Source organism: Sarcophilus harrisii, chromosome 2, assembly GCF_902635505.1.
Source record: "Sarcophilus harrisii chromosome 2, mSarHar1.11, whole genome shotgun sequence".
Classification (NCBI taxonomy): Eukaryota; Metazoa; Chordata; class Mammalia; order Dasyuromorphia; family Dasyuridae; genus Sarcophilus; species Sarcophilus harrisii.
In genome coordinates, this window is record NC_045427.1 from 108,804,588 (window position 1) to 108,823,891 (window position 19,304).

General features: G+C 37.1%; 1 protein-coding gene across 1 annotated transcript in view; it reads left to right on the forward strand.

Annotated features, from left to right (window-relative positions):
- The window catches only part of SLC1A4 (solute carrier family 1 member 4), a 39,774-nt gene that overhangs the window by 15,748 nt on the left and 4,722 nt on the right, over positions 1 to 19,304 (forward strand). Inside the window, exons 2-7 of the mRNA XM_031950578.1 lie at positions 1,684 to 1,726; positions 2,890 to 2,952; positions 7,715 to 7,890; positions 11,437 to 11,670; positions 14,144 to 14,338; positions 16,405 to 16,539. Coding sequence (XP_031806438.1) covers positions 1,684 to 1,726; positions 2,890 to 2,952; positions 7,715 to 7,890; positions 11,437 to 11,670; positions 14,144 to 14,338; positions 16,405 to 16,539 — 846 coding nt within the window. The remainder of the gene's footprint in view (positions 1 to 1,683; positions 1,727 to 2,889; positions 2,953 to 7,714; positions 7,891 to 11,436; positions 11,671 to 14,143; positions 14,339 to 16,404; positions 16,540 to 19,304) is intronic.

Sequence of the window (19,304 nt, forward strand, 5' to 3'; positions counted from 1 at the left end):
TACTGGGCCTGTCTCCCAACGAGATCATAAAAAAGGGGGAAGGAGCCACATGTACAAAAATGTCTGTGGCAGCCCTTTTTGTGCTGGCAAGGAACTGGGAACTGAGTGGCTGCCCATCAGCTGGAGAATGGCTGAATAAGTTATGGTACATGAATGTTATGGAATATTATTTTTCTATAACAAATGATCAGAAGAATGATTTCAGAGAGGCCTGGAGAGACTTACATGAACTGATGCTGAGGGAAATGAGCAGAACCAGGAGATCATTGTACAGGCAACAGCAAGATTATATGATGATCAAATCTGACCGATGTGACTCTTTCCAACAATGAGATGATTCAGGCCATCTACCCCCAGAAAGAGGACTGTGGGGACTGAATGTGGATCACAACATAGTATTTTCACCTTTTTATCGTTGTTTGCTTGCATTTTGCTTTCTTTCTCATTTTTTCCTTTTTTGATCTGATTTTTCTTGCACACCATGTTAAGAACTGTACATGTTTAACATATATTGGATTATTTGCCATCCACAGAAAGGAATGGGGGAGAAGGAGGGGAAAAAATTTTGGAACCCAAGGTTTCGCAAAGGTGAATATGGAAAACTATCTTTGCATATATTTTGAAAATAAAAGGCTTTAAAATTTTTTTTTAATTAAAAAAAAAGGTTGTTCACAGAGAACACAGAATGTGGTCACAGTTAGCTTGTGTTCACCCGCTCCCTAAATGAAGCTTAGTTCACAGAAGCTCCTCCCTGTGCTACCTAATCTCCATCTGCTTCATCCATAATTTCTAACCCTGCCCTAATCTTACCTTGCTTGTCCCCCCTTCCCTTTTTGCCTTTTGGAAGCCTTGTTCCACTGCCTTCTGTATTTAGCCCTTTATTCCTATGTTCCTTGCAGTCATAGAAATCTGGCTTTCTCCAGATGACACAGTTCTCTGGGCCATCTTCTTCACTGTTTAATAACCTTTCCTCATGCTTAAGCACTGAGCTTTGAAAAAACAGTCATACTTCTCTGCCACTTACAATTCCTTCCCCCTGCCACCATCAGTCAGGATGCTCTTTTCCTTTGAGAGTCATTCCATCCAGATAATAATAATAGCATTATAATGTTAATAACACAATTTTATTATGTAATATAAATAAATATATAATACAATCTTATGTAACATGACAGATTTATGAATATAAATATGTATTTGTTCTGAATTATAAATATATTTTACTTGATACAAATATATTTACCTAATGATGAGCACTTCATAAAGACTGATTTCACTGTTTGTTGAAGATGCCTTTTTAAGAAAGTCTTGTTCAAGATACCTTTTAAAGAAAGTCTGTTGTTCTCCTTGAATCATTTCAGTTTTGCCCTATTCTTCATGATTCCATTTGAGGTTTCCTTGGCAAAGATATTGGAGTGCTTTGCCATTTCCCTCTGCAGCTCATTTTACAGATGAGGAAACTGAAGCTAGTAAAGTTAAGTGACTTGGCTAGGATCACATTTCTAGTAAGCATCTGAAGCTGGATTTGAACTTGGGAAGATGAGCCATCCTGACTCCAGCTGCACTCCACCCACTCCACCATCTAGCTGTTCTAGGAAAGTCTCTGCTAATAGACATATTCTACTTTTTTTAAGTTCTGTAAAATATTTATTAACTCAATATGTTTTTTTTCTTTTCCAACAGAAACTTGTTTCCATCTAACCTTGTTGTAGCTGCTTTCCGCACGGTAAGAATACTTTTTTTTTTTTAATGAAATATAAATTGTTAAAAACTAAAAAAAAAAAAAAAAAAAAAAAAAAAGGAACTTGAAATCTTAAAGAAAACTGGACAGAATTTTGTTGTATTCACTTTAAGATGAGCCTCAAGAAGGATTGGATTGATAGCAATAGGACAAGTTTTTGTTTTGTTCTGTTTTGTTTCTAAAGATCTAAGCACTCAGTCTAAATATGCCATTAAGAGGTAAATGCTTCCCTAATTGTTTCCAGGTATTCTCATGGCTTTTCACAGGAGGGTTTGTGTACCTTTTTCCTTAGATAGAATAGAAAATTATGGCCAGTGTTAGATTACATATATAGATAGACCTATAAAGATGTGAATCATTTTCTAATTAAAGAACCAGAATTTAAGAATACCTCTGAGGACCAGCCTGAAAAAATATGAAATACTCCAGTATTTTTGCCAGTGAAATCCTAAATGAGGTCAGTAAGAATTGGACACAACTGAAAATTATAGAACAACAATAGCATTTCAAATAATGTGGCAATAAAGAGTCAGAAGGAATTTGCTAATTCTAATCTACCTATCTAGTGTGGAAAGCAAAGATAAATGTTAAATCAGCATATAAAAATAATATAAAGTCTCTGGACTTGAATCAGATCTGAAATGAATGTTGAAAATGCACTCAAGGGTCCTGTCTCTGGCTTAAGCCATGGCTGATTAATAAGTGAACTTTGTTATGCTACAGAATTTTAAAAATTAATCATAGATAAATCCTACTAATATATTTCAATAAGAATATAATGTGCAGCAGAGCGGCATAAAATTTTGCAAAAGCTCCTTTTTGAACCTACTTGTTCCACAAATAGAAGTTTTGCCCTATCTTTTGTTCTCCCTTTTCCCCTACAACTTTCTGGGACTACTGGGGAACGAGATTAAGTGATCGTGTCTAAGTCTGCATCTTATTCCTTTTGCCATTTTTGTCTCATTTTCAAAAGCATGACTTGAGTCAGCCCACCTGACCTTGAGTCAGAAATTCCTTCTAACAACTGTGCTTGGATGATCACCAGGAAGGCTACAAGGAAATTGTTGAGCTGTTATAGCTACATGCTCATGTTATTTCTTTTGTGAGAGTTGTAACCATGTGAACTGAGGTTTGCTTTTCTCTTACAGTACGCAACTGATTACAAGAGTGTCATCCAAAACATGACCTTTGGAAATATTACTTTGGAAAAGGTAATGGTCACCTACTTGCTCTGAAAAAATGTCTGTCATTTTGTATAATTTTCTTCTTGCCACATTTCCCCTGTATTAACAGTCTAGGATTTTCAAAGCTTGTATTTCACTGAAAGGTTGTAACTCAGGGGTTTTGTTTGGTGACTGATACAGACGGTGACTAGAGGATCACAAAGTCCAGAGATTGGTTGGAGAACTGGGCAGATGGGTGGAAGGAAGTATTATTGTCTGACTAAGCACATTTCCCATTTTTAAGACAGCAAAAGATTATCCAGAAACACAAATATACTTGTTCTTTTGACTCCATTGCTTAAAGCCATGTATTTTTAAGTTCAGCCAATTTTTGATATTGTGTAATCCCAAGGTAAAGGAATTTTCTTTAATTCACTAAGCCATACAAATAACTTTGCAGTTTGAAATTTATTTCTGCTTTGCCTCCCAAGTTCATTCCATGTACTCCACAATTTACTCCCATGTTCTACAGATTAAGCTTGATGAATTCTCACGGATATTAAAACTGTTCAGGGAATTTAACAACATTAATAACTAACATTCATATAACCTTTTCAGGTTTACAAAGCATTTTTATGTATTTTATTTGCTATTCACAATGCCTCTGTGAAGCAATTGCTATTATCACCTCCAATAAGCAGATGGTGAAGCTGAGGGGAATGAGATTAAGTGACTGAGTCACATGGTCATCAAGGATGGTTTTGAACGCTTTTTTCATGACTCTAGTCTGGCATTCTATTTACGTGCCATCTGACTGCCTAAGAACAAATACAACTGACAGATACATCCTTTGTTGGAAGATGTAGTACCTAAAAGCTCCTGATGGTTCTAAGGGAGTGATTAAAGAGCCTGAAGGTTCATATCTCAGGTACACAGCCCGAAATGGGTTCTATATTGTTAAACTGGCTCTAGTTATAGGGCAATTAAGGTCTATTTTAAATGAAGTAGATGATGACTACTTTCAGATTAAAAAAATCACTGTGATCCACAGCTCAAAGCCTGTTTATCCATAAGTCTTATATGTACCTTGGGTTAAGTTGGATTGTATTAATTTTTAGAGAGCCAGCCATGGAGCCAGATAAATCTGGATTCAGATCATTCTTCTGATACATACAGATTATGTGATCCTCATGGGGCAGCTAGAAAGGGCAGTAAATAGAGTACCTGGCCTGGAGTTCAAATCTAGCCCCAGATATGTACTACTAGCTGGGTGATCTTGGACAAGTCATTTCACCATGTTTCCCTCAGTTTCCTCATCTGTCAAATGCTCTAGAGAAGGAAATGGCAAACCACTTCCTATTTTAGGGAAATGAGAAACCCTAAATAAGGTTTCAAATAGTCAGGCTTGACTGAAATGACTAACAAGAAGAAGAACAAATGTGATCCTGAGCAAAGCAGCATTCCTCAGTGTTCTAGATCTACCTATCAAATACTCCTTCAAATGACCTCTACCAGATTAAAATGTAATTAGGAAGTCTTACAAAAATGAATGTTGAAAATTATTTTTACATGTATTTGGAAAAATAAAATACTATTGATAAAAAATGTAATCAGGAACTATTTAGTAAGAAATGAAATATAATAAAATATAAATAATATTTTGAAATTAAGTTAACATGTGGCCCTCGTGTATGGTTTGTTGTTTTTAGGTATTAAATTTAAATATTTTAAGTATTAACATTTAAAAAGTATTAAGTATTAAAATTTTAAAGGTATTAAGTATTAAACTTTTAAATTTTAAATTACATGCTTAATTGACGCATTACGTAATTTAAATATGAAGTTTTAAGTGTTCAATGTAAATATTTGAGTATTAAATTTAAGTATTTTAAGTATTAAAATTTTAAAGGTATTAAGTATTAAACTTTTAAATATTAAATTACATACTTAATTGACCCATTAAGTAATTTAAATATGAAGTTTTAAGTGTTCAATGTAAATATTTGAGTATTAAATTTAAGTATTTTAAGTATTAAAATTTTAAAGGTATTATTTAAATATGAAGCTTTTAAGTATTAAAATATTTTACATACTAAAATTAAAAACCCATTAAAAGTATTTTAAGTATGAAGTTTTTAAGTATTAAATGTATTTGAGTATTAAATTTATGTATTTTAAGTATTATAATTTAAAAGGTATTAAGTATTTAAGCATGAAGCTTTTAAGTACTAAAGTATTTTATATACTAAAATTTAAAAAGTATTAAATATTTTAAGTATGAAGTTTTTAAGTATTAAATTTACCTATTGGGCATTTCATTCCTAATACAACAAGGGGGAATAGGCTGGTGAGGCTGGGCCCTTTCAAAGCAGAGGCTGGATGACTAGGGATATTGTACAGGGAATTTTTGCAGTGAGTGAGAGATGAGGTGAGGTAGCCTCTTCAAACCCTAAGATTATACCCTTTGCTGTCAAGATTTTTCATGACTTTTTGTAGTCAATCATGTGGAGCTAGAAGAAAGTCTCGGGTGATTGGTCCAACTCTGATTTCTCAGATACAAAATCGAAGTCCAGAGAAGCTCTTTAAGTAAATGGGGTGACAAAGGAGCTGGAAATCGACACAGATTCTTCTGATTTGGGTGCAGGGCTCCTTTCATCATACCATTCAGTCTCCCAGGCAAGGCCCACAGTGACTTTTTAAATCAACGCGCTGGGCAGAAGACTATACTAATTGACTAATTAGCAGCTCTAACTGATCACCCATTTCTCCTAGGAGAAAAGCAATTCTTTCGCCAGCAAAAACTACCTCAGATTCTTCCAAAGCAAAAGTTTGGCCCCGGAATAGAGTAAAAATCAAGCACCATAGGCAACTGTAGTCTTTACACTATTTGGGAACTGCTTACTGAGTGTCAATTTTAATTCATAGGCTCAATTTTATCTTATATGTTTTCCCCATCCAAAAAGTACACTGCATATTTCCACAAACTCAGAGATAATGAAGCCCAATTCCCTCATTTTTACCTTTTGGAATGAAAATGAAGAATGCAAATTAAAAGAAAACCTCCATTTTAAATTTCATTCCTTGAAATCTGCTCATAAAGCAAAAGAAGGAAATTGGTTACTGTGGAACAACACAACCATCTATACTGCCATTAGATGAATGTAGTTAATCAATATAATTAACATATAATTAGCAAGCTTTTTTTTCCCTCCTTCTGGGTACCAGTAGGAATTCTGATTTGAGAGAGCCCTTACCTCATATGATACACTTGAAACCCGCTGAAAACCTAAACACAGCATAAAAATAGATGAATAGTAAAACTAAAAACTTTATACTAACGTTCAATTCAACAAGCATTTTTATCTTCTATATTAGGTAAATACCTAGTACAGGTTGAATTTCTCTTCTCTATTGGAATGAAAGCTTTTTGAGGTCAGACATAGTTTTCTTTTTTTCTCTTTCAGCACATAGCACAGTTCCTGGTACATAATAGATGCTTAGTAAATGCCTTTCGAATGGAACATTGAATGAATGAAAAAAGTATTGATTTAATACTACTATATGCAAAGCTGTGGAAACACAAGTAGAATCACAAGCTAATCTCTGTTCTTAAAAAGCTTCCATTCTAATTGGGTGATAACACATCAATTCTAATCCATAACTGTGGATCTTGCTTTAATCACAAAGCTTTTTATGTTTCTTCACCTGATTATCTCTCTTTTTTTAATTAAAGCTTTTTCTTTTCAAAGCATATGCATAGATAATTTTTCAATATTCACTTATACAAAACCTTGTGTTCCAAATTTTTCTCCCTCTTCCCCAATCCCTCCCCTATGTGGAAGTAATCCAATATATGTTAAATATGGTTTAAAAAAAAATATATATATATATATATATATATATATATATATGTTAACTAACACCTGCTCATCTCTTATGAGGAATTTGGCCAGAGAGCCCCAGCAGAAGAAGCACTGAAGTCCTGGGTCCTAATTTTAACTTCATCATTCATTAGAGTGATCTGGTATAAATTATTTCAGTAAGTAGGGGTTGAACCAGATGACCTTTAATTTACTTTCTAATCAAAATTCTATAATTCTATGAACTGGAGCTCCAACTTCCTATGTTAGATTTTATATTAGTGGTATTTGGTAATCATGTTTGGTGTTCATCTATTCTTTCTCATCACCCAGAGTCAGAATGCAAATTAATAGATAAGAATTAGTCAAACTAGTCAATCAGTTATATTGCTCTGTAGAGTTTGGCTACTTTGCACCAATGCTTTATCCAACAGGGTTCTGAATTTCTTTATCTCTTTATCTGTACTATTCATTTACCAAGGCTGCCAAAACTTTATATAACTCTGTTTTCTAAAGGCGCTTCTCTGAAGAATGGTTTTGTCTTCATTCTCTGTCTCTACCCTTTATATGTCTGCAGCCACTTTATTTTGCCCATCAAAAGCCTCCTCTCCCATTCAGCCCTTTAGCACTCTTGTAATGTCTTTCTCTCTCTCCCTCTTCCTCCCACTATAATCTCCCATTTTTCTGTGATGCATTTCATGTGACTGATCTCCAGCCAGAACTTTTAATTCATTATTTCCCATTCAGCCCCCTTAATTTTCTCTTTCTGTATCTTGAACTTCCTTCCCCTTCCTTTCATGGTCCCTTTCAAGAGGAAGATGAAATAAAACCGACTCTTTTTTTCTTCCCCATTGCAATGTTTCAGTCTGACCTGAAAATCCCAAGGGGCAGATTTCAATATCTCCCATTTTTTCCCACAAGGATGGTACCTGACCACTGTATCTCCTCAGTCCATGCAGGTCCCTTATGGCACAGAGATCGAAGGGATGAATATTTTGGGTTTGGTCCTCTTTGCTCTGGTCTTGGGAGTCGCCTTGAAGAAGCTAGGATCAGAAGGAGAAGAACTGATCCGTTTCTTCAATGCCTTCAATGAGGCAACCATGGTGCTAGTGTCTTGGATTATGTGGTAAGTGCAGCTTCCTCCTCATATCCTCCAAGTTCATCCTGCCCTTGCCTTGATAAAAATGTAGCATTAGACACTGACACAGATATTCAGGCTGCTTAGCCATAGGTTCCAGCTATGACCAAGAAATATTTCATGGAAATAGCAAAAGGAAATTCAAAGGGAGAGGGAAAGGTTGAAGAGGAAATCAAGACACTTTGTTAAACCAATTTTACATGATAGTTTCCAGTTTTACTTACAATCCTTTTTACCCTGTATTCTGAAATACTTATTTGTTGATGTTAAACTTCTAATAAAATTTAAATTAAAAAATTTTAAAAATAAATATTTGAAATATCAAACAAGTTCATTCTTGAGCAGAATTAGGCTTTTGGATCTGAAAGCAATTAATTAATTGATACTGAAAACCAATTAAAATTACTTCTAGGTTCATGAGTAGAAGTGGAAGGAATTTTGAGTGGAGGCAAGTCCACAATAATAAAATTGTTTTACTGCATTATATGTGATGGCACTGAAATTGTAAGGTACCTGAAAGTATGGAGTGCTTTCTTTATTTTTTAATATGCTAATAATCTAGTATCATTAGACAAAATTTGGAACTTATTAAATTGTGAAGTATCAAAAAAAAAGAAAGATTTCATAGGAGGACACAAGGGCCCTCTGTCAAATTAAGGGGTTAGAGATGGCTTCCAAAGTCCCTTTCAACTGGAGATCGGTAACCCTATGATCTTATTTCTGGTCCCCCTGACTTTACTTCAAAAGTACCCCATGTGCTGAAACCAAATTGCTTCCTCATTTCCCTGATACTACTGATAATAAGTATGGCTTTTTCATTACTGAATATAGCTAAACTTATCTTGAATCTGTTTATATTTTTAATCTGTACCATCTCTTGGTAGCAGTGAGTTTTATAATCTAATTTACTGTATAAAGCATTTTTTCCCTAAATCTACTTGCTTCCAAGTCCCTTGTTCTGATCTTAGTGAAATAAACCAACCACAACAAGGTTGTACCTATTTATACTCTTTATAACTTTAAAGATTTGGATTATATCCTCTCTTAGTTTCTCTACACTGAAGGGTCTTGATTTTTTCTTTTCTTTTTTATTGAAGTTTTTTATTTTCAAAACATATGCAAAAATAGTTTTTTGACATTTACCCTTGAAAAACCTTGTGTTCCAATTTTTCCTTCTCTTCCACCAACTCCCTTCCCTAGATGGCAAACAATCCAATATATGTTAAATATGGTAAAAATATATGTTAAATCCAATATAGGCATATATATTTATACAATTATCTTGTTGCACAAGAAAAATCAGATCAAAAAGGAAAAAATGAGAAAGAAAATAAAATTCAAGCAAACCATAACAAAAAAGAGTGAAAATGCTATGTTGTGATCCACATTCAGTTCCCACAGCCCTCTCTCTGGCTGTAGATGGCTCTCATCTTGATTCTTTTCTTTATTCACTAAAAATAATTTTAAAACATTTCCTGCTTGGAAAGGCTGGAAAAATAAGGGTTTTCCAACTTGGCTTTGACTTGATTTTCATTTTTTTTATTCTGAATTTAACAATCTCAAAAAAATGAAACTTTTTAGTAGGACAAAAAAAGAGGATACTATGTGGAATTGTAATCTCTATTACAACTTACTTTTTTGAGCATTTTGACTTGACTCAAATTGGTTCTTCAAAAATAATTTAATTTTATTGTCACCAAGAACTTCACACACACACACACACACACACACACACACACACACCATACACTGATTTTTGGCTTCAGTGACCAGGACTACTTATCAGAACTCAATTTCTTTGTGTGTTAACTTCCACCAATCATCAGTCATAACATCCGGGTCTGATCCTCAAGTATACCTTTCATCCACAAAGCACTTTCTTCTTTGTTAACCCTTACAAGATTCCCAACCCTTCCCCTTTCAGAGAGATTCCTAGAAAGGAAATGTTTTAGTTACTATTTTATAGATGAAGAAGCAAAGATGCTTAGAAGCTGGTGGAAATTCTAAGAATGGGTGGGAAGGCAGAGAGAAGCCAAAGCATCCCATGATTATCTTTCCCAACTTGAAACATCCTGTGTTGGTTTTGATTTTTCCCATGTAAACAGTTAAGCTTTGTATCATTGAAGTAGGGGAAAGATCTGACACTTTCCGAAAGGAAAAAGCTAGTGGAGTTTTCAGATCCTGTTACCAGTTTGAGGTTCTTGGTCTGTTTTCCTCCTAAGAGTAGTACCCTGGGGCAGCCCTTGTCAAGAAGGCAGCCCTGTTTATTAAACCCCTTTTATCTATCTATCTAAGCTATCTGTCTATCTAAGTTAGCCACACAGTCTTTCATTCTTTCAAGTGAATATAAGTGGTAAGGCTTATCAGGCAAGTACCCAGGCTGTCCAAACCTCGCTTGATATTTTATACTCAAAAAACAGATTTTACATAAACACAAAATTTAAAATGGCCTAAACAACTCATCTATTATGGGCCTTTACTAGTTCTAGGAAAGATCTTAATCAGTTTTGCTATTAATTCCTCTTTCCACTCTCCCCCTAATTACATAAAAATCAAAGTTCCCTGTTAATTTCATATAATAAATAAAACAATTGAACAATAAAACAATTCTAGTCGAGGTTTCAAGATTAACTGATTTTCCCTAGCCTAATCTTTCCTGTAATAATCTCTGCCCTAGGAATATGCAGGGTCATATCTTAAATAGATGTACATACCAAATCAGCAAACCTTTACATAAAATCAGCTTCTTACATCTGAGAAGAATCAGAAAACCTTCCCAAAAGATGTATGTCAGCTTTGCAATTCTGTTAGGTAGTTGTATTTATCCCTTGTGTTTATCAACAGGGAAATAGGCAGGGAAAGATAAACCTGAGAGTACAAAATAGGCAGAAGCTACAAATTATCTCTCAGGGGCTCATCTCACCCTTCATCCTATTTTGAAATGGCCTTTTATTGAGTTTCATTCTTTTGGATGAGAAAGGTCAGATAGCCCTAGGAAGGAGCCAAGATTCTAGTCTCGAGTGTACTGCCATTTAATCATGAGCTTGAGTCAATCAATGAATAAAACTCTTGTCTGTAAAATAGAAAAAATAATACCTCTGTCTCTCATCATGGATATTGTTTTCCACTCATATTTATCAATAGGGGAACAGTCAGTACAGTTTAAAGAACTTAAGTCACCAAGCAAGCAAAATTTAAGATTGGGAACCTCAGAGTCTGGCCTCATACTTCATCCCCCTGAGAAGATAATTATCCCATTCCTTAGTAAGACAAAAATGACACAGTCCAAGGAAGAAGCTAAAATTCTAGTCACGGGTCTATTAGCAGTTAATCATGACCTTGGGCCAGTCAGGAAATCAAATTCTCCTTCAGTTTCCTGGTCTATAAAATGCAGGAAAAACCACTAGTCCTAACATGGCTACTGCAGAGATAAGGTAAAAATAAGGAAGATGAAAGCCCTCTGACTTTTATAGCAGAAAGACATTACCTTCATAGATGTTTCTAATATGAAAGTCTTTTCTGTTTATCCTATAGGTATGTTCCTGTGGGTATTATGTTCCTTGTTGGAAGTAAGATTGTAGAAATGAAAGACATTGTCACCTTGGTGACCAGCCTAGGGAAGTACATCTTTGCATCAATTCTGGGCCACATCATCCATGGAGGGATTGTTCTGCCGCTCACTTATTTTATTTTTACACGGAAAAACCCGTTCCAATTTCTTCTTGGACTCCTCACACCATTTGCAACAGCCTTTGCAACTTGCTCCAGGTAAGTAGCCTCAAGGTGCCATTGTTAATTAGTGCCAGCTAAAAACTGAATAAGTTTCTGTGCCCCCACTTTTCCCCTTAAAGAACCCAATTTCCCCAAACATCCATGTATGTGAAGAACTACAGGGATGGGAACAGTTACATAAACAAATACTAGGGCTATAAAGTGGTCAGACTCATCTTCTCATTTAGTTGTTGATTACATCACTTTAGTAGTTACCTTGGACTGCATTTCTGGATTTGTCCATTCAATTCATTAAATATTTGTTAAATCCCATATGCCATGGACTGGCCAAAAATGCACCAAAGATACCAAGACAGAAGCAGAACAGCCTTAGCCTTCAAGGAGTTTGTAGTCTGTCTACTTCTGGGATATGATATACACACATGTGCACAAATAAATTACAGAGCACATAAAAAGTAGTGCAAACTGGTTAAAAGAGATAGACAAAGAGACACACAGAGAGAGACAGAGAACCTAATGACTGAAGGTAAAGTACAATGTAGAACAGGGTTCAAAAAAGACCTCCATGTGTTTTCACTGACTGTTGTCCCCCTTGCCTATTTCCTTTTCTCTACCTCCTAGCTTCCCTGTTTTCTTCAAGTGCTAATTAAGACCCATTTTCTACAAGAAGTCATTCCCAGTCCCCCTTAATGCGAGTACTTTCTCTTTATTGACGATCCCCAATTTATCCTGTACCTATCTCATATGTACATAGTGGGGTTTCTGTTACTTTTGCCATTAGGTTGCAAGCTCCTTGAAGGCAGGGAGTGATTTTGGGGTTTTTTTTTTGTTTGTTTGTTTGTTTTGTAATCCCAGCACCCAACATTGTACTGAAGTGCTTAATATATATATTTGTTGATTGACTGCCTTTTGCAGAAGGAGGTAGCACTTGAACTATGCTTAGGAAAGAAATTGGGAACTCCAAGAGGAGGGGAAAGGGAAATGCATTCCAAAAATACAACAACAAATTCCCTTCTCACCATTCATGGCTAGAGGGAACAGACAGAAGTAGTCTGGAAGAGCCTTCTTATGTTGCCCAAAACTGCAGCCAATGAAAATTTGGCCTGTGTAAAGTAAGCAGATTTAACTCAGTAAGGAAACATATTCTTGTCAAGTGCCTGAGGTAATCAAACTTGAACTTACTAAGATGTGCTCAGGACATGTGCTTTTAGTCTTAATAAGAAACAGGAAGTCATTGCAAGAAACAGATTTTACTTCAGGTCAAGTCAACAAGGATTTATTGAATACTTATGATGTACTGAACCTGGGAATACAAAGGAAGGCAAAAGGACAAGTTCCTTGTTTTCAAATAGTTCACGGTTTAATATGGGACAATATGCAAACAACTTTGTACACCTAAGTTAGAGACAGGATAATTTGGAGGTAGTTGACAAAGAGAAGGCCCAGGTATTAAAAAGGATTGGGAATAGCTTCTTGTAAAAGGTGGAACTAGTACTTAACAGAAGCCAGAAAATAGAGATCAGGAGGGAAAGAGTCCCAGGCATGGGAGAGAGCCAGCAAAAATGTCCAGAGCTGAAGATGTGTCTTATGTTTATGCTCACATAAGTAGGTATATACAAGTATATGTATATGCTCACATATGTTCTTCAGAACATCAAAGAGACCATCATTCATGACCTCCCTGTAAGGAAAGTCTTCCTAACAATTAGAGGTATTCAGAAGTAGATCAGACTGTTCTAAGAAGTAAGAGCTTCCTTCTCAAGGAACAAGACAGGCTTACAGAGCCACTTGCCAGAGTTATTATAGAATTCTTCTTCAGGTATGGGTTAGAGGAGATGACTATTGAGCTCCCATCCAACTGAATTTTCTGAGTTACAGATTTAAGGAAATAAAACAAAAATATTGTGATAGAACATTTACTGCCCATCCAAAATAATGGTATTAAATATTACCGAAGGATTATTTAGTTAATATTAAAGGAGGAGGTGTGTTTCATTTGCTTTTTTCTAAATTATATTTTGTTTTTACAGTTTTTTCCATTTTCTTCCCCTTTCATCCTCCCCAGCTCCTCATTGGGGAAAAAAAAACAACCTTTGTAACAAATATGCATGGTCATGCAAAACAGTTTCCCCCATAGGCCATATCCAATAAATATATGTCTCAGTCACCACACTCTAAATGGGTCCCCTCTCTGTTAGCATGTTTCATCATCAATCATCTTCAGTTATGGTTGATCATAGGGTTAATCAGAGTTTATAAGACTTTTAAATGTTCTATCTTTATGATGTTATTATTGTATAACCTGTTCTCCTGGTTCTGCTAATCTCACTGCATCATTTTATACAAGGTTCTTCCTAACTTTCTCTGAAACTCTTCAAAAACACTGATTTAAAAAAAAAGATAATAAGTAAATGTGTTATATTAGGAATCATTTAAAGACCCACAAAGATTCAGAATTGAACTTGACTAGACAAGCTGTTTTCATCTTTCTTCTTTTGTTCATTTCTAGCTCTGCAACCCTCCCCTCCATGATCAAGTGCATTGAAGAAAATAATGGTGTCGATAAAAGAATCAGTAGGTTCATCCTTCCCATTGGGGCCACCGTGAACATGGATGGGGCAGCCATTTTCCAATGTGTGGCAACTGTTTTCATTGCCCAGCTGAACAATGTAGACCTAAATGCAGGACAGATTTTCACTATTCTGTAAGTGACTACCTTCTCTAAAACTGGGTCAGAATTTTAGGGATTTTCTGACAAACATTTTCCAAAAGCATTTCAAAGATGAAAGAATTCATGGGCAGAAAAAAAGACCTTTTTTCAATCTGTGAATTGACCCAAAATGTAACACAGGAATAATAATAATAAAACAACTCTCTGAAAACAGGGTATAACAATTAGGGGTTATGGTTTTAACCGTAGTTCCCAGGAGAGGGCAGAATATGCCATCCCCTGAGAGAAACTCCTCAGATGTCCTCATCCAGTCCCCCCAAGGTCATGTGTCTCAAAGAATGTGGACTCTGGTTAAGCAGCTGCAACCATGTTTATTTTTATTGAGCACAGAGCAAGGCAGAGGACAGAGGCAGGAGTGTGGTTAGCGGGTTAGTAAGTGGAAGGGGAAGTGAGATACACAGGGGAAGGGGATCAGCCAACGTGGCCACTTGGAGGAGACTTGCAGGTGTCTGGGAGGCCGGTGAGGGCCGGCTCCTCTGCACGTGGGAGCCCCCTTCTTCTTGGAACACAGGTAGGAGAATCGGCTATGGCTGCCAGCTACTATCCTTGGATATGTTGGCTGTTAAGGCCACAGCGCATAAGCAACTCTGTGATAATATTATTATGTAGCAAAATTCACACAATAATCGCATGACACAGGGTATTGGATCAAGTGATCCCTGCAAGGCTCTTTCATATTTGCTATCTGTGATTCGGAGATGAGAGAAAAGGAAGGGATTTTTCCCTCCACGTCCAATATTCTGTGAATAACCAATGAATTGGTCAATGGAAAAAAAGTTTCACACTTAGCATAGAATATATTTAGGGCACTTAGGTGGTACAAAGGGTCCAGAGTCAGGATGAACCAAGTTCAGATCCAACCTCATATATTTAATAACTGTGTTAAAGGCAAGATTCTTAAGCTTTCTGCCTCAGTTGCCTCAACTGTAAAATGGGGATAATAATAGCATTTACCTTTCAATGATTTTCTGAGGATCAAATGAGGGAAGAATTGTAAAGCACTTATTAGCACAATGTCTAGCACATAGTAATTACAAAGTAAATGTTAGTAATTATTACTATTATTAGTCGGAATACCAACAGTTAATGTTCAGTAAGCAGGCTAACCATAGAGTGATTTTTGGAACACTCTCTGCTGTGGGAGCCCTTTTATACTCTTTGTTTCAGGGATGGTCATGGCCAAGCGATTCTTCCCCAAGTGGCCAGTGACCAGCTTCTCTGTACTTAGTCAGGCTAAATACAATTTAGCCAGATTAATTTAAAGCTGACCGTGTCAGTTTTCAGGCCCTTAAAGCCTTTCCAGCAAAGCTAAAACCTGCCAGTTTTCCTTCCGCTCAGAAAGCTTTGGAGAAGCCAGCCTCACTCACCTGCACTCGGTGATGAGGCAAGAGAGCCGAGCAGTCAATATATGGTTAATAATTATGTGGATTAGGCCGTGCCAGCAGGCCACAAGCCCTGGCAGGTCCATTGATCAGGAAAGTCTCATACCCAGTCTGGCTACAGACCATGAGCCTGTTGTCCAAGGGAAAGACTTAATTCTGTGATCATAGCCAGCTCTTTAAGGCCTGCAGGACTTTTTTTTTTAATGTATTATTGTAATCCTCGCAATGATCCTGTGAGGTGGATGCTATTATTTTTCCTATTTTACAAATGAGGAAACTGAGGCAAACAAATTAAGGCACCTGCCCAGGTCACAGACAGTAAGGCAGGACTTGAACTCAGGTCTAGCTGACTCTAAAATACTGTGCCACTGAGGTGCTCCAAGGCTGTAACAGAGCACACCTTCCCACCACAGCTGTTCTCATACTCATGTTAAGGTTAGGGGAGTTGTGCGGTCAGTATTAGTAGAAGGGAGTTCCCATTTTGACCAAATCACAGATCCTTCAAGTAATAATTAGATAATAATAGTAATAATGTTCAAATAATAGAGTTGTGGGAAAAAAATAAAAAGCTTCTCTGAATTCCCTCTGCTTTCTGCCTAATAAAGTGAGCATCTTGTATGGAGCAGCTGTGACCACTTACGCCTTTCCCTCCCACAGGGTGACCGCCACAGCCTCCAGTGTCGGAGCCGCCGGGGTGCCAGCAGGAGGCGTCCTCACCATCGCCATCATCCTGGAAGCCATTGGACTCCCCACTCGTGATCTCTCCCTGATCCTGGCAGTGGACTGGATAGTGTAGGTACCCACCCTGGGGCTGTGTGCCAATGGAGACAGCTGTTCAAATTCCTCCTTTGCCACTTAACACTTGGGTAACCTTCAAAAATTCACTGTGTCCCTGAGCCTCAGTTTCCCCATCTGTAAAATGAGAGTATTGGCTCCTGTGACATCTGAGACCTCTTCCAATTCTGTGTCCTTTTGTTCACTTCTTTTTTTCCTTTTCTTTTCTGAGGGAATTAGGGTTTAAGTGACTTGCCCAGGGTCACACAGCTAGGAAGTGTTAAGTGTCTGAGGCCAAATTTGAACTTGTCCTCTTGACTTGAGGGCTGGTACTCTATCCACTGCACCACCTCGCTGCCCCTATGTTCACTTTTTTTTATAGAGCAGCTGCTTGGTCCTAGGCACAGAGAGAGTAAGAGAAAGGTAAGTGATGGCTGCTGCCATATAGGAGGTTACCACCTAGCTGGGAGATAAGATTTCTGCATCAGAATTTCAAATAAATGAGATGACAAATAATCATAACTATTTTTATTAAAGCTTTTTATTTTCAAAACATACGCATGGATAATTTTTCAACACTGACACTTACAAAACCTTGTGTTCCAAAATTTTCCCTCCTTTCCCCCACCTCCCTCCCCTAGATGGGGTTAAATATGTTAAAATATAAATAATCATAGCTATTAACGTATATATGGTTTTTCTAAGCTCACAAAGTGGTTCACAAATGTTAAAGCTTCCCATCAACCATTTGAAGTCATTATTACAAGCATTATCATCTCCCCTTTTACAGATGAGGTACAGAAATGTTGCAGGTAGAATTTGAACTCAAGCTTCTTGCCTCCACATCCAATCCTGTATCCACTCTACCAGGCTCCCTCTCCTGAAGCCAAATGATAATTCTCAAGGGGTCATTCACCATGCATTTGAAACACTCCAGAAAGAAGCTCTCAAACTCTAAATGTGGCCCCATAATCCTGCAGCCAAGAGAAACTGTGGGATGGGAAGGCCCAGGCTGGAAGTCAGAAAGCCTTCTTTGGCCACTTTACTGCCTGTTAGATCTTGAGCAAATTATTTCACCTCTTAAGGTGTATGTTTCTTCATCTGAAAAATCACAGGGACTGGAGGAAGGGATCTTTAGGGATCCTTCCCGTGCCAGAACTTTGTGGGGAAGACTAATGGTCAGCTTGGGCTGGAAGCATTTCCAGGGAACAAAGGCTCAGGAAAAGTCCAGCCTACTCAGGAGTACCAACCACCAAAAAGAAAGGCAATGCTACTAAGAAAAGAATCTTTCCCCAAAACCTCCTTCCTCTGCAATCCACTGACAAGCAGGAGAGAGATTCCAAAAGGGGAAGGAAGAACATAGCAGATGAGACCAAACAGTAATTGAGGTCTGCTCACCTCAGCAATGTGGAAATTGGGGTACTTACTAATAACTGACGTTTATCCATATAAAGCCTTGAGATTTATAAAGCACTCTAGGGTTAGGGTTCAGGTTTGGGTTAGAGGTAGGGTTAGGGTTCAGGTTAACATTAGTCTTTGGGTTAGAGGTTGGTTTGGGATTGAGATTAGGGTTCTTGTGAGAGAGAAAGTCTCACCTCACCCTCAGATGAGGTAGGAAGTACAGGTACAATTACACCAATTTTACAGATAGGAAAACTGGAGTCTGAAAATTAAATGATGGAGCATTTGAAACTGTCTTTCATGCTTCTTGTCATTTAATATCCTTTCTCTCCAAGACTGTAACAAAGACTCTTAATCAAGTTCTAGGTATCAAGTTACTTGAGTCATTTGTAGACAAAGATTGTATAACAAGGATTTTCTCCATTTTACAAACAAGTAAGCCGAGGCCCAGAGATGGCAACTCAACCTCCATCCTTCCCTCACTCCCCCACCACCTAAATTCCAAAATTGGGAATAGTACTTGGATCAGTCAATAAATATTTATCAAGTATCTGCTATGTGCCTGGCTTTGCTAAGCACAAAAACATTAAAGACTTTCTGTTCTCGAGGAGCTTACAACCAACCCAGTGTGGGGAGACCACATGCAAATAAATATATACAAACTATAGGCAGGATAAGAAGGAAATAATTAACACAGAGAAGGCACTAGAATTCAGCTGGTTTGGGAAAGGCTATAAAAGAGGGGATTTTTTCACTTCTTAAAGGATGAAATAATTAACACAGAGAAGGCTCTAGAATTAAGCTGGTTTTGGAAGGGCTTCCTATAAAAGAGGGGATTTCTTCACTTCTTAAAGGACACCAGGGTAGTCAGTAGGTGGCACTGAGTAGGAAGAGCATACTTTAAGAAACTTGTTTCCCATTCTTCGTTGCATTGGTTTTGTTTGTGCAAACCTTTCCAATTTAATGTAATCAAAATTATCCAGTTTACATCTCATAATGCTGGGAGATCATACTTTGAATTTGGCATCCAAAAACCCCATCTGGAACTGACCTTTCCTAAATGCTTCGTATTTTAAAAAGAATCCAGTCTCTTTACTTGGCAGGATTTACCAAGCACTGCAGTGAGTCCAGAAAGCCAGTGCCTGAAATTACCATCTCCTTCCCTTATTAGGGAAGACTTGTCCTTAGGTGGGCCACTTAAAGGGATGAGGGTCCCAGACTGGCTTCCCTTTTCCTCTTTTTCAAAGGGTTTCTCCTTCTTTCTATATTAGAGAAATGGCTGTTTCTGAGATAACTGGTTAGCAAACAATTTGCTGTAGAATTGGCAAGATGAGATCCTGAGTAAAGACTGTAGCCAAGAAATGTCTCACAAGCTCCCCAGC